This window comes from Alligator sinensis, unplaced genomic scaffold, assembly GCF_000455745.1.
Source record: "Alligator sinensis unplaced genomic scaffold, ASM45574v1 scaffold8_1, whole genome shotgun sequence".
Taxonomy (NCBI): Eukaryota; Metazoa; Chordata; order Crocodylia; family Alligatoridae; genus Alligator; species Alligator sinensis.
Window position 1 is genome coordinate 940408 of NW_005842568.1, and position 14165 is coordinate 954572.

At 67.8% G+C, this 14165-nt stretch overlaps 1 protein-coding gene across 2 annotated transcripts; it reads left to right on the forward strand.

The window, feature by feature from the left end:
• Window positions 1-90: 90 nt before the first annotated feature.
• DPYSL5 (dihydropyrimidinase like 5) lies at window positions 91-14165 on the forward strand. 2 transcript variants are annotated; one of them, XM_006032370.2, is made up of 12 exons: window positions 91-3016; window positions 4796-4954; window positions 5191-5370; window positions 5594-5662; window positions 6341-6385; window positions 7246-7321; window positions 8133-8289; window positions 9033-9174; window positions 9490-9632; window positions 9829-10036; window positions 12944-13112; window positions 14005-14165. In XM_006032370.2, the coding sequence occupies exons 1-12, from the start codon at window positions 2675-2677 to the stop codon at window positions 14088-14090; spliced, it is 1776 nt and encodes a 591-aa protein (XP_006032432.2). In that variant the 5' UTR covers window positions 91-2674; the 3' UTR covers window positions 14091-14165. The 2 variants fall into 2 exon arrangements, with proteins under 2 accessions (XP_006032432.2, XP_006032433.2); XM_006032371.2 differs by lacking the exon at window positions 12944-13112.

The following is a 14165-nucleotide window of genomic DNA, read 5'->3' on the forward strand; positions in this document are numbered from 1 at the left end:
TCCGGGGGAATGGCGTAGCCCCCCTGCCCTGAGCAGCACGTGGCCTAGCCTGCCGCGGGCTGAATAATGCATGGCTCCATCCCGCGCCAGCCGCCAGCGCATCAATAATTCAGCACCGCCAGCGCTCTCGGGCACGCGGCACGGCGGCGCTCCCCCGCAGCAGCATGCGTGCCGGCCGGGGGGGGCCTGTCCCCTCCGTGCTGCAGCTGCAGCAGGGCCTAGGCATGCTCCTGTAGCCAACTCCGACCTGTTCGGGGTTGTGGGGCTGGGAGCGGGTGCACCAGGGATCATGGGATGCTCCCCACCCCAGGGTGGGGGGTACAGCTGGGGGGTGGGCGTCTTCCAGACCGGAGGGGCTGAGTCAGGGGGCTGCCATTGCTGGGAAGGGGGGAAACCTCCCCAGGGAGCTAGGCCGGTCACCTGGCAGGTGCTGCATGGAGCAAAGCAGCTGCAGGAGGGCTTGCAGAGCTGGGACCCCCGGGGCAGGGAGCAGAGCCCAGGGGCTGCCGGCAGGTCCCAGGAGTCGAGCCCAGATCCCAGCCACCTGCCTGGGAGAGGCCACCCCAACCCCAGCTTTGCAGCTCTTTGGGGGGCCTATATGGACTCCAGCCTCTGTCTGTCTGTCCTGGGGGCTGAGCATGGGACCCCGCTGAGGCCAGGGCTCTGCTCGGAGGCTGTGAGAGCCACGTGGCTCCTGATGCCACGACTAGGAGAGGGACACCGGTGCTTCCGTCTTGTGTGCTGCCTGACTGCACGTGTCTCCATGCCTGGTGCCTTGTGTGTCCTCACGTGTGCGCCGCCACCCTGAGCTCACCGGCCCGTCTGCATGACTGAGCTGGGCCTGGGTTTGGGTCACCCCCTACCCGGGCTGCAGGCAGTGGCAGTGGCAGGGGGGGGGGGGGTGGGAGCCGGCGGGAAGCCTGGAGCAGGCGCCGGCTGTGTCGTGCTGTGGACCGAGTCGGCTCTGGAGCAACAGGCTGGAAAACGCCGCGGGGGCAGCCCCGTGTGTCCTGAGCTGTGCAAAGGCACAGGGGGCCATGGCCCTTGAAGGGGAGTCCTGTCTCTTGCAGCAGGGCTCCCTGCCCACCCCTTCCAGCCCAGTCAGCAGCCTTGCGGGCAATGCTCGGCATCAGGCATCCAGCTGCCGGCGGCGTGGATGGTTCCTCCGGCACGTGGCTGGGACGTGGCCGCCTGGAGAGGAGCTGGGAGCCTGAATCCAGGCCCATGCAGCGCTTGGTACCAACTGGGCCGTACCCTGGGATCTCTGCTTGCAGCCGGCACCGCGCGGGCCACGACCTTCCGGCACATGGAGCCGGCTGAAATGGCTCTGCCCTGAACCCGGTGCCTCGAGGGCCCCGGTCACCCCCCGGCTCATGGCACCTCCGCTTGCCTTGCAGCAGCTCCCCCCGTGCCGCGAGCCTGCCGCAGACCGTGCATCCTGCTCGCAGCCGAGGAGCCGGGGCTGCAGCCTGGTAGCTCGTAGCCGAGCCGCCTGGCCATGTCCGGCCAGCGCGGCGCCTGCCTCTGGAAGCCCACGCCCGGCCCCGGCTGGTCGGTCCAGTGGCTCTCGGAGGCAGAGATGCAGGAGCAGCAGGAAAGGTAGGCCGCCCGGGGGCAGGGACCTAGAGCAAGGAAGAGGAAGGAAGTTTTCGGCGCTCCCCAAGCCCCGTGGGAGCCGGGCCTGGGATGCATCTGAGCCTTCGGCATCTTGCAGCCCAGCACGGCATGGGGCCAGACGTCACGGGATCCTGCAGCATGGCCTGGCCTCCTGTGGAGCTCTGCTGGGCTGGGTGCCAGTACCGGGACCCTGCCTGGGTGTGTGGGGCAGGTCCCTGTGGCCACGGGGTCAAAGGGCACGTCTGGAAGGGGAGCTGGGTGCAAGGTCTGGGTCCTGGGTCAGCCTGCCTCGAGGCGTCCTGGTTCTTGGTGCTGTGCCCACATGGCAGGGAGGAGGTCTTGCTCGGGGAGCCAGGCAGGGATGGGGAGGGGGCTGTGCTTTGTAGCCCCACGGGACAGAGATAGCGTCTTCCCCCCCGCATCGTGTGGCCCCCTCTTGCCCCCACCAGGAGCACAGCCCCTGCATCTGCCCTGCCAGGGCAGGACGGTGCTGCCCAGCCTGGCATGGCGCAGGGGGCCTGGGTCAGGCCGCGGGCACTGGCTCGTTTGGGGTGAGAGCAGCTGGGGCCACATTTGCACCGCGGGGCACCGGGAGGGGTTGTACAGGGTGGGGGAGTTTGGAGGTCATCCGAGTCGCAGGGGCCAACAGGTGTGGGTGGGGGAGCTGTGTGGCAGGGCCAGGGCACGGGGCCAACTGCCCGGGCATGGGGCAGGGGCCACATCCTAGGATGAGCCCTGTGCACATCTGGCCAGCACCTCCTGGACTTGCCCCCTTCTGTGTGGGGTGTGTCTCCCCCTGCTCCCTTCTGCGGGGCACCCCTTCCCCCGCGCTCACCCCAGCCCTCAATGCCAGCGCAAGGCTGATGGGGCCTTTCCTGATCCAGCCTAGCAGAGGGGCACCGGGCAGGCGCATCCCCTGTGGCAGCCTCCCCGAGAGCCCGGCCACCCCATTGCCCCTGCCCGGCCACTGGGTCTGGGGCCGGTGCCCAGGAGCAGGGTGTGATGGACTAGGGGCTGGGGCACCGGGGTCCCATCCAGCTCTGGGCGCTGGTCTGGGATGCTGGGGTCCAGGCAGGGTCAAGGGAGGCTGGGGCGTGGGGCCCGGGCTCTGATGCGTGTCTCTTTGCCCAGCAGAGCCATGCTGGCCAACGCGGCCACGATGCGGATCTTGGTCCGGGGGGGCAAGGTGGTGAATGACGACTGCACGCTGGAGGCGGACGTGTACATCGAGAACGGCGTCATTCAGCAGGTGGGCCGCGAGCTCATGATCCCCGGCGGCGCCAAGGTCATCGACGCCACGGGCAAGCTGGTCCTGCCCGGTGGCATCGACACCAGCACCCACTTCCACCAGACCTTCATGAACGCCACCTGTGTGGACGACTTCTACCACGGCACCAAGGTACCACCGCCCTGCCATGGGGGGCCCGGCTGGAGCCTGCCCGGCTTCGACCTGCTTCTGCCACTGCCCCTCCCCTTGTCAGGGTGCTCTGGGGGTGTCTGGGCAGCTGGGCCCTGCTTCCCCATAGAGAATCCCAGAGCCGTGGGGCTGGCAGGACCCTGTGGGGGCTGCCTGGAGAGGAAAGCGTAGCTGACTTGGCCCCCAGGCACTCGCAGGCAGCCCAGGTCCTAGCACTGCCCCACGGAGAGGCATGGGATTGACTGAGGGGCTGGGGGAGCCTTGAGGGGCATCCTCAGGCTCCGGGCGCTGCCCAGTGCCTGGCCAGCTCTGCTCCCCCTGCCAGGGGCAGGACGCCCATCCTGGCTGCAAGCCTTGTCCCACCCTTGGGCCACACAGGGGCCTGGCACCTGCCCCCCAGCACCGGGGCTGCAGAGGAGGCTGGGGGTGGAGATCCCCTTCCTTGTTCTGGCTGACCCGCTGCTTCTCTGGGACGTGGCTGCAACCTACGGCCCCAGCCCCACTAGGCCGCAGGCTCTTGGGCAAGGAGCCCCCAAGTTCATCCAACCTCCTGGAGCCTGGTGCGTGCGGTGCTTGGCCGTGGCACGCCATCTTGGGGCCACGTGCCAGCCGTGGCCTTGCTGTGCCCAGTGCCGTCAGGCTGCAGCCAGGTCCTGGCCCAGCTCTGGGCTCCATGTCGGGGCGCAGGAACAGGAGCGGGTCCCAGGCAGGTGACAGGATGCCACCGGGCACAGACAGGCAGAGGCTTGGAGACCAGTCGACTGGGGTGCAGGGGACCCTGAGCGGCTTGGGGCTGGACGTGGGGCAGGGCTGAAGTGGTCGTAAGGCGAGGGCCTAGAGGGGGTCTGCATCCTGGGGGCTCACGGCAGGGCCCAGGCAGTTGCCTGGAATGCACACGCAACACCACGCGTGCACACGAGCCCCACAGGACTTGGCTTTGCACAGGCAGCACAGCTGTGAATGCCCCGGCCTGACGCCAGGGCCCCTGAGGCAGGGGCATCACATCGGTGGGGGAGCTTGTTCCCCTGGGCCCAGATCCACTGCAGCTGGCCCCTGGCACCGGGCGGGAGGGCACAAACCCCCGCTCGCCTGTGCCTGGTGCCTCCAGCAGTGCCGGGAGCTCTCCCCACACAGCACCTATTGTCCCAGCAGCCCCGGGCTCCTCCTTGCTGCGCCGCGTGTGCTGGGGGCGCGGGGCTGGTGCCGAGAGGCCTGGTCCCAGCCTGCTTCGTGAATGAGCCCTGCCCTGAGCCGGGAGCTGGGCCCCAGCCGTGCAGGGAGAGGCAGCCCTGTGCCCCCAGCAAGGCAGGGCACGAGCAGCTCATCTCCCTTCTGCTCCTCGGCACTGCTGTCTGGGAGCTGGCCAGCCCTTTACAGCTTGGCCGTTGACTCTGAAACCTAAAGATGGCAGGTCACATGTCAGCATTCACTACTTGCCAGTCACTCCCAAGCTGATTCTCCCTTGTTGAGCTGCCTCCATGAGTGTCCGCAGCCTTTGCCCTGTCTGGGCACGGCCCCCCAGCCCTGTTCCAGCCCTGCACTGCACCCCCCGGTGCCCTGGCGGCCTCTCTGGAGCTGTCACTTCGCCCCCAGAGCCCCCAGCCCTGCTGTGAACGGGGAGATGCCCACCTTGCTGCTGGGGTTGGGCAGGGCAGGCTGTGGGGTGCGTGGTGTCCGGTGAGTGGCTGGCCCCAGGGCTGCTGGCTGCTCCATGCTGAGGCAGGGGGCATCCCCATGTGATGCTGGTGTCTCCATCCACAGGCTGCCCTGGTTGGGGGCACGACCATGATCATCGGGCACGTGCTGCCGGACAAGGAGATGTCGCTGGTGGATGCCTACGAAAAGTGCCGGAGCCTGGCTGACCCCAAGGTTTGCTGTGACTACGCCCTGCACGTTGGTATCACCTGGTGGGCGCCCAAGGTGAGCGCTGCTACGACCACGCCGGGGCTTGGATGGGCCCAGCATGGGGTGTCCTCGTGCCAGGGAAGCTTCTCCTTGCCCCCCAGGCCGAGGGCTCCATGCTGCTCTGTGCTTGGCCCAGTCCTGGGGGTGCAGAGCATCCTTTATGCCGGGGCACTGGCCGAGGGGGAGCAGACACCAGCCAGGACTGGGGCAGGCCACACTGAGACGAGCCGCACGGCGCTGTCCTCCGGCAGGTGAAGGCAGAGATGGAGACGCTGGTGCGGGAGAAGGGGGTGAACTCGTTCCAGATGTTCATGACCTACAAGGACCTCTACATGCTGCGGGACTGCGAGCTTTACCAGGTCTTCCGCGCCTGCCGTGACGTGGGCGCCGTCGCACGTGTCCACGCTGAGAACGGAGAGCTGGTGGCAGAGGTGAGCCTCAACTCCCCCTCCTGGCCTGTGCCACGGTCAACGTGGGGGGCCACAGGGGTGCTTAGGGGACAGTCCTGCCTGCCCAGCCTCATGCTAACGCAGGGATCCAGGGCCCCTCCGCACCCTGTGGGGCTGGGCGAGTGCAGACGAGGCTAGGCCCAGGCTGGGGGGGGGGCAAAGGACTGACCCCAGCCCCTGCTGTGACGTTTTCTCCCCTTTCCAGGGTGCAAAGGAGGCGCTGGACCTGGGCATCACAGGGCCAGAGGGCATCGAGATCAGCCGGCCAGAGGAGGTATGGTGAAGTCCAGCCGCAGGCTCACACATACCAGGGCCCAACTGGGACCTTGCCGGGGTGGGGACGGCTGGACCCCTTCTGCCCCTGCCCCCCCAGCCCAGCAAGTTGCTGCTGCAGGGCACAGACTTGGGTAGGGGAACCTGAAGGCAGCTGCGTGTGTGGGGCGGGAGAGGGTCTGAGTGCCCGGCAGCAGCAAGCCCATGCCAGGTTGAGCTGAGCCAGGCCACGCCATGCTGGGCCACCATCCTCCACCGCTCCAGGGACCCCACATCCTCACAGAGCCACGGCTGGGTCTGTCCCAGGCTGCAGAGATGCCTGTGTGCCCCGTGGCTCAGCTCGGTCCCCACAGCACCCCCAGCCCCAGGGCACATGCCCTGCTTCCCCCCTCCACCCCTGGCTGTGTCTGTGCCAGGGGCAGGCACCTCCCCTGGAGCCCTGAGGCCCCCCACTTTCCACCAATGCCCCCAGCAGCACGTGCCCCGCTCTGGTGCTGCCCTGGGGGGTATCTGTCCAGAAGGGCCTGTCTGTTAGTCCCACTGCCAGGCCCTGGCTGCAGCAGCTGTGCCGTGCTCTGGGGCTGTGTGGACAGCCAGGACCTCAGCCCCTTGCCCCCCAGGACCCCAGGGGGGTAGGGACCAGCAGGTGCCACGGGGTCACAGCGTTCTCTCTCCGCAGCTGGAAGCTGAGGCCACGCACCGTGTGATCACCATCGCCAACAGGGTGAGTCTCTGCCACACCCGCCCTGGGTCCCGTGGGCCCTCTGCCCCTGCCCGGGCCTCCTGGACTCTCATTCCAGCTGTTTGGCCGCTCCCAGACACCTGGGTTCCCCATCCAAACATACCCCAGCTCCTGCTGCCCACGCTTCCCCTGCCCGTGGGGTGCAGCACCCCCGCTGCATAGCCAGAGGCTCAAGCCCCAGTTGTGTGTGTGGGAGGAAGGATTCCCCATCCCAGACTCCGATGCTGTGGGCAGCGGGGCAGGAGGAGCAGATTGTGGGCCAGTCCCAGGCCACCTGGTTCATCCTGCGCCCCAGCTGTGGGGGGAGCTGGGCACGGGCTGGTCCGTGGGGGAGCGGATGCAGTGCTGGGGCTGCAGGGAGGGGCAAGAGGGAGGCCGCCGTGCGGAGTGAGCGGGTGGTGCCGTCCCCCCAGGCTGGGGGCTTCCCTGTACCAGCCTCCTGGGCCCCCAGGGGGCTGGGGGCAGGCAGGTCTCGGGGGAGCACATGCTGGGAATGGAGGTCAGACACCGTGTGTGTGTGCGTGCAGGTCTGTCTGCATGTGTGCACGTGTCTGTGCATGTGTGTGTGCATGTCCATCTGCGTGGGCACACACAGGTATGTCTGCACGTGTGAGTGCCTCTGTTGCATGCATTTGGGTGCATATGCACTTCTGTGTGTGCACGTGCATGTGTGAGCACATCTGTGTCTGCGTGTGAGCTCCTGCCCTGGCGGAGAACAGCCCTGCTCCGGGGGTGGGGGGATGGGACGGGGCAGCTGGGCCGTGGCCTGGGGGAACAGAGGTGGGTGCTGGGCCAGGAGCCCTGTGGTCAGCACGGCACTGACCCCACCTGTCTCCCTGCAGACCCACTGCCCCGTGTACCTGGTCAACGTGTCCAGCATGTCGGCCGGGGACGTCGTGGCGGCTGCCAAGATGCAAGGTGAGGCTGCGTGGCCGAGGCACAGACGCCCCCGCCCCAGCAAGGCCACGGCCCAGCCCTGGAACCCCGCCGGGCTGGACAGCACAGGCTGCAGTGCCAGCATGCAGCGCTCCGCCTCCCCTGCACCTAGGGACCCCCATCCCCTCCTTGTGTGACAGCTCCTGAAGTACCCCAGCATCCAGGCCTCTCACACATGGCATAGAGCAGCTGCCCGCATCTGGAAACAGGCCTGGCCCTGCAGTACCCCAGGCTGGCCCCTTCCCCCACCACAGCCCAGGCGAGGGTCTGTGCCCCCAAAGTTCCCCTGCCCCCCACAGTGAGGACAGCCCCTCGGCCATCCCCTGCTGCTCAGCACCCCCCTCCCTGCCATGGCAAGCGACTCGGGGCCCCCCAGGGATGCCTGGGTTGAGCTGTGGGGTCTGGGTCCAGGCCCCTTGGTCACCTCAGCTCAGCCAGAGCTCCCAGAGCCACAGCAGGAGCCCCCAGTGCCCCCCACACACCCTTCAGGCGCATGCTGACCCCCCTGCCCCCCTCGGCCATGGCCAGCAAGGATGGAGGCTTGGCCAAGCCCTCGGACGGGCACCATGCATGTCCTGGGGGCAAGAGGCCCTGTCCCAGGGGAAGCCCCATGCCTCAGTTTCCCCATCCAGCAGGGGTGACACAGCTGCCCCAGCGAGCTGCGTTCAAGGGATCGGCCGAGTCAACCAGCCCCAGGCCGGCCAGCAGTGCAGCAGGAGCCAAACCCACCAGGGATGGGGATGGGGACGGGGACGCCCCAGCCCCGAGCAACCCCTCTCTCTCGCACTGGCAGGGAAGGTGGTGTATGCCGAGACCACCACAGCCCACGCCACGCTGACGGGCTTGCACTACTACCACCAGGACTGGTCCCATGCCGCGGCCTACGTCACCGTGCCTCCCCTGCGCCTGGACACCAACACCTCCAACTACCTCATGAGCCTGCTCGCCAAGTACGGGCACCGCCGGGGCCACGGGGGGTTCCCAGGGAGCCCTGGGCTCTGGCTCTGGACTGGGGCAGTTCCCAGAGGCTGTGAGTCCTAGAAACCCAGGGCCGTGGGGCTGGCAGGGAGCTGCAGGGTTGCATCCAGTCCAAGCCCTGCCTGAGGTAGGATCAGCCCCGTCCAAACCAGCCCAGACAAACCCCGTGTCCAGCCTCAGAGCCACATGAGAGTCACCCCTGACAGCCCCAGGCATCGCCCCTGCCCCCGGGATACAGGGGGACTGTGGCTGCCAACGTCCTGCAGAGACCCCAGGCCGAGGCCGTACCCCCGCTGCAGAGGAAGGCAAAAACCCCCCAGTGCAGACCAGTCTGATCAGGGGCAAGGCCCTTCCTGCCCCAGTGCAGCGTGGGGCTGAGCCTGAGCGCAGGGGCAAGACCCTCCACCAGGACCCTGCAGGGTTGGTGCCAGCAGGAGCATTGCAGCCAGCACCTCTGGGGGAGACTTAAAACCCCCTGACACATGGAGCAGCAGGAAGGGAAAAAAACTCCCTCCTGACCCATGCGGCAAGCAGAAATCCCCACAGCAGAGCACAGGCAGCGCTGCGCCTGGATTGTCTTGGCCGGGGCCACTGGCCCTCGGAAGCCCATGCCCGGCGGTGCCAGGATCCCTAGGCGAGGTGCTGCCCCTGCCCAGTGCAGGAAGACCCTGCTGTGCTCCCCCGTGAGTGACACCTGCTGCTTCTCCCCCAACAGCGACACCCTGAACATCGTGGCCTCGGACCACCGGCCGTTCACGACCAAGCAGAAGGCCATGGGCAAAGAGGACTTCACCAAGATCCCCCATGGCGTCAGCGGCGTCCAGGACCGCATGAGCATCATCTGGGAGCGCGGCGTGGTACATGGTGCTGGCTGGGGGGGAAAGAGGCACTGTTGCTGTGTCTGTGGGTCCAGAGCCCCCCAGGAGGCCACATGCTGGCTGGGCCAGGACCCCAGGCTCAGCTTAGCCCCCCTGGCTGTGGGTCCTGCCTTGTGTGTCGGCCTGTGGGGTGGACGGTGCTGCTAGCCACGTGTGGGCATTGGTGCCGCGGGCAGTGTCAGCAGCCCCGTTCCAGGTCCAGCTGCACATCCAGGAGGGGCAGCGGGGTGGGACGGGGACCGTGACCAAACAGGGTGGGGGCACCCATGTCTCACCCACTGCACCCACCTGCAGGTTGGGGGCAAGATGGATGAGAACCGCTTTGTGGCCGTGACCAGCTCCAACGCCGCCAAGATCCACAACCTGTACCCACGCAAGGGCCGCGTCATCCCCGGCGCCGACGCTGACATCGTTGTCTGGGACCCCGAGGCCACCAAGTATGTGCCCCCAATCGTGCCCCCATCTCTGAGCCCTTGGGCAGGTGGGGGGATCCACCTTGCGAGGCCCAGAGGCACCTGACCTAGCCATGGCCACGTGCCCAGTGCTGGCAGGTCTCCCCTGGGAGCTTGGGTCTGCCCACAGCCACCCTTAGCCAGTGCTGGCCTCACCGGCTACTTGTCCTCTGCCCCCCAGGACCATCTCAGCTAGCACCCAGGTGCAGGGAGGGGATGTGAACCTGTACGAGAACATGCGGTGCCACGGGGTGCCGCTGGTCACCATCAGCCGCGGGCGCGTGGTCTACGAGAACGGCGTCTTCATGTGCGCCGAGGGCACTGGCAAGTTCTGCCCCCTCCGCTCCTTCCCAGATGCTGTCTACAAGAAGCTCGTGCAGCGGGAGAAGGTAGGAGCAGGTGGCAGGGCACAGCAGTGTCATGCATGGCATGTCAGGGTCAGGCGTGGTATGATAGGGCATGACGTGACATGGTGCGGCTTTCTCCGCTCCCTGCACTCCCGTGGCAGCCCCTTCACTTCTGCAGGCCTGGCCCATGGCCACGTCACCCAGGATCTCTGTGCCGGCAGGAGAGGCTGGGGGCATGGAGGGGCTGCCATGGCTCACCCGCCTCCCTCCCTGCATGGCCGTGTGGCCTTGGGCTTGTGCTGGGTGATGGCAGAGACCCACGTGGGGCAGAGCTTCCTGCTCCGGCGCCCAGCTCTGGGTCGGGGACTTGAACCCAGGTCCTCGACCATGTGGTCAAACAGCCACGCTCCCCCATGTCCCCCAGAGTCCACAGGACACTGTGGCTGATGCCTCTGGGGCTGACCAGAGTGGGCAGGTAGGGAGGGAGCTGGGGGGCTCCAGACCACTGCATCTCCTTGGTGCAGTGCGGGGAGCCTTGAGCCGCCGTGACAGGGTAAGGGGATGAGTGGCTGGCATGGGCCAAGGACCGTGGGCTGGACGTGGCCGTGAGTGGGATGGGAGGTGGGGTCAGGGCAGGGAGGCCCCCCCCTTCCCCCCAGGCTCCGACGGCCCCTCCGGTGCTGGCTCTGGGACCTTGGTCCCTGGTGCCTATCTCGGGGAGCAAGTTTGGGGGTCACAGGGACATTCCGTGGGTCACGTGCATCATAGGGGACACATGTCCCAGGCACAGCTGTGGGGGCGGGCGTGAAGTGGGCCCTGCCCCCACCCAGCTGGACTCTGGCACTGTGAATTGTACTGCGCCTGCTGCAACCCGCCGTGCACTGCATTGCACCCTGCGCTGCGTCTGTGCTTCAAACTGCACTGCGCCTTGCCCTGCACCATGCTGCAACCCGCTTTGCGCCATAATTGCTTTGTCGTTTGCTCCACTGCAGCCCCACTGCACCTTCCCAAGGCTCTGCCCTGCCCAGCAAACCGCCTTGCACAGGGCTCAAGCCCCACTGCCATGCAATGCACCTGGCACTGCGAGCTGCTCTGTGCCTGCTGCATACTGCCTTGTGCTGCACCCCCCAGGGTCTCCCCACGCTATGCCCTGCTCTGCAGTCTGCACCATTGCTCCCTGCCCCCCATGCTGTGTGGGGCTGGCAGAGCCCTGCTCCAGGGTTGGACCTTACCTGGGCAGGGGGAAGGAAGCTTCTCCATTGAGTGGCTTGGGACAGAGGGTCACAGTCTGGATGTTCTTCTCCCCTGCCCCCACTCCCCCCGCCGGGCTCTGGGTCCCTCCCCTGAGCGCTGGGGGCAGCGGGATGGGCCTGGCCTCCAGCCTGGCTGCAGGGTGCCCGGCGCTTGCTGGGGCCAGCAGCCCTCTCATGGGCAGCAGTGTCTCCAGCACAGTGCGACTGGGAGTGGGGGACCCTGCCCCTGCCTGGCATTGCAGCCCGACTGAGTTGCCCCCCACCCACCCTGCGCTGCGCATTGCACCTGCTGCAAACCACCCTGAACCGCACTGCAGCTGGCACTGCAAGTGGCTCTGTGTCCTGCACCTGCTGCAACCCGCCTTGCGCCCCGTACTGCACCCTCAGGGCCTCCTCCCCACACGCGCTACGCTGCTTTGCACTGTGCTGCGCCCTGCTACAGCCTGGCTGCAACCGCGCTGCACCTCCCCGCGCCCGCCTGGCACTGCAAACCCTCCTGCGCCGTCCTCCCCCTGCACCCTGCATTGCCCACTGCTGCACGCCACCCTGCACTGCCTGCCAGTGCTCCCCCTGGCCCAGTGCCCAGGGCAGGAGCAGCTCCATTCTTGACCCCACCCCAAGGCTGGGGATGGGGCCGGACTGGGCCAATGCTCCTCCTGGCACCAACCCTGCAGGGTCCTGGTGGAGGGTCTTGCCCCTGCGCTCAGGCTCAGCCCCACGCTGCACTGGGGGCAGGAAGGGATTTCCCCCCCTGCTCAGACTGGTGTGGACTGTGGGGGTTTGCCTTCCCCTGCAGTGCGGGGCAGAGCCTGGCCTGGGCTCTCTGCAGCATCCAGGACCCCCCCGGCAGCAGGAGGACATTGGTGGCCGCAGCCCCCCTGTACCTGGGGCTGTCAGGGGTGACTGTGTTGTGTGGCTCCAAAGTCAGACACCGGGTTTGTCTGGGCTGGTTTGGACGGGGCTGATCCTGTCTCAGGCAGGGCTTGGACTAGACGTGATCTCTGGGATCCTGTGATCCTGGGTCAGAGCTGGGGGGACACTCAGCACTGGCTGGTGGCCCCGGGGCCCAGGCTGGTCCTGGCCGTGTGGAGACCTGTGTGCGGCATTGCTCCCTGCCCCAGGGATACGTGAGGGTAGCCCCATCCCAGCGGGATCCCATCACAGCATCCCACTGGGCACCTGACCCTGTCCCCCGTGGTGGGGTGTCCCTGGGGCATGGGGGTTGTGGTCTGGACATCCCCCTCTCACTCCCCCAGGGCTCTCCTGCAAACACTGGGGGATGTCGGGGGACAGGCCTGGCCGCGATGTGGCTGCAGGGTCCCCCGCACCAGCGGGGGCCCGTGTGCAGCAGTTGGGGGCGGCAAGCATGGAGAATGCCCCTGCCCATCTGTGCAGCCCCTCTGCGCCGTCCATTTCCCTGCCCCCCATGAGCTGCACTGCGCCTGCACTGCAATCGGCACGACCCCGCTGCACTGCGCCCGGCTGCAGACTGCTGTGAGCGCCCTCAGCAGGGGTGCCCAGGGCGCCCATGGGGCAGAACCCAGGCATCCTGCCCCCCCACTCCCCCCAGATCAGGCCTCCTTTCCCCTGCCCCGTTGCCAGCCCCAGGCCAGGCCCGAGGAGACGGGGTGTAGGGCCCCGCTGCCCAGCCCCTGCCGGGCGCTGACGGCTCTCTCTGTTTCTCTTCCTTTATTAGAGTTTAAAGCTTAAGGGTGTGGACCGCACCCCATACCTGGGGGACGTGGCTGTGGTGATGCATGCTGGGAAAAAAGAGACGGGGACTCCCCTGGCAGACACCCCGACCCGGCCGGCCACGCGACACGGGGGCATGAGGGACCTCCACGAGTCCAGCTTCAGCCTGTCTGGTAAGAGCAGGGCCTGCAGCTGTGCCTGCCTGCAGCTCGGGCGCTGGGCCACGTGGCAGGCCACAGCACCCGCAGCCCCTGCGTGAGCCAGGGCAGGCTAGGCAGGCACCCCCACCCCCTGAGCTGGCCCCCCCGGCGCAGACTCGCTGCCCAGCCCTGTCCTGTGTGCCACCGTGCGGCTTCCTGGGGGAAACAGGCCCCTCTGTGCAGCAGTGAACCCAGGAGCTCTGGCTCCTGGCCTTCCCTGCGCTGCAGCTCAATAGGGCCGGAGCCAGGGCTTGGGGAGGGGGCTAAGGAGAGGGGGAGGCGCAGGAAGGGTTTGCGCGGGCAGGACCTGGGCTGGGATCGTTGGGCCAGCATGGCCCGTGGCTCCAGCGGGGGCTGCGGGTAGCTCTGAGTCTAACACAGGTGGCGCCTGGGGTGCGGGTTGCATGCGCTCGCTGGCACGATGGTAACCCCCCGGCTCGGGAGGGAAGGGGGTCTGGGCAGAGCCCACGCGGGGCTGAGCCTGGGCTGACGTGTGCTGGGAAGGGGCAGCCGGACCCGGCGGTGGCTCATCGGCAGCTCCGGGAGCCACGAGCGCCACGTCGCCCGTGCTGCAGGGCTAGTACCAGGCCGTAGGGATGGCCCAAGCATCTGGGCACTCCCTGCAGCCGCCAACACATCCCCGTCGGGGGGACGGTTTCTGTAGCCTCCGCCCTGGCTCCGTGCCGCCAGGGCCCTGCGCGTGGCCTGCCCGTGGCTGGGCCCAAGGTCAGCGTGGGGCAGAGCCAGCTCCAAGGACCCGTCTGCCCGTGGCCGCGATCCCCAGGGGAGGTGGGGGGCGCAGGCCGGGTGCTGCGCGGGGCCCGGCCTGGCTGCGCTGACCCGTGTCCCTCCCGTGTCTCCGCAGGTTCTCAGATCGATGACCACGTTCCAAAGCGAGCGTCGGCCCGGATTCTCGCTCCCCCCGGAGGCCGCTCGAGTGGCATTTGGTAACGCCGGTGACGCGTCTCCCGACTGAGCCGCGGCCCGGCCCCGCGCCCGCCCAATGTAAGGCCACGCACCAGCCAC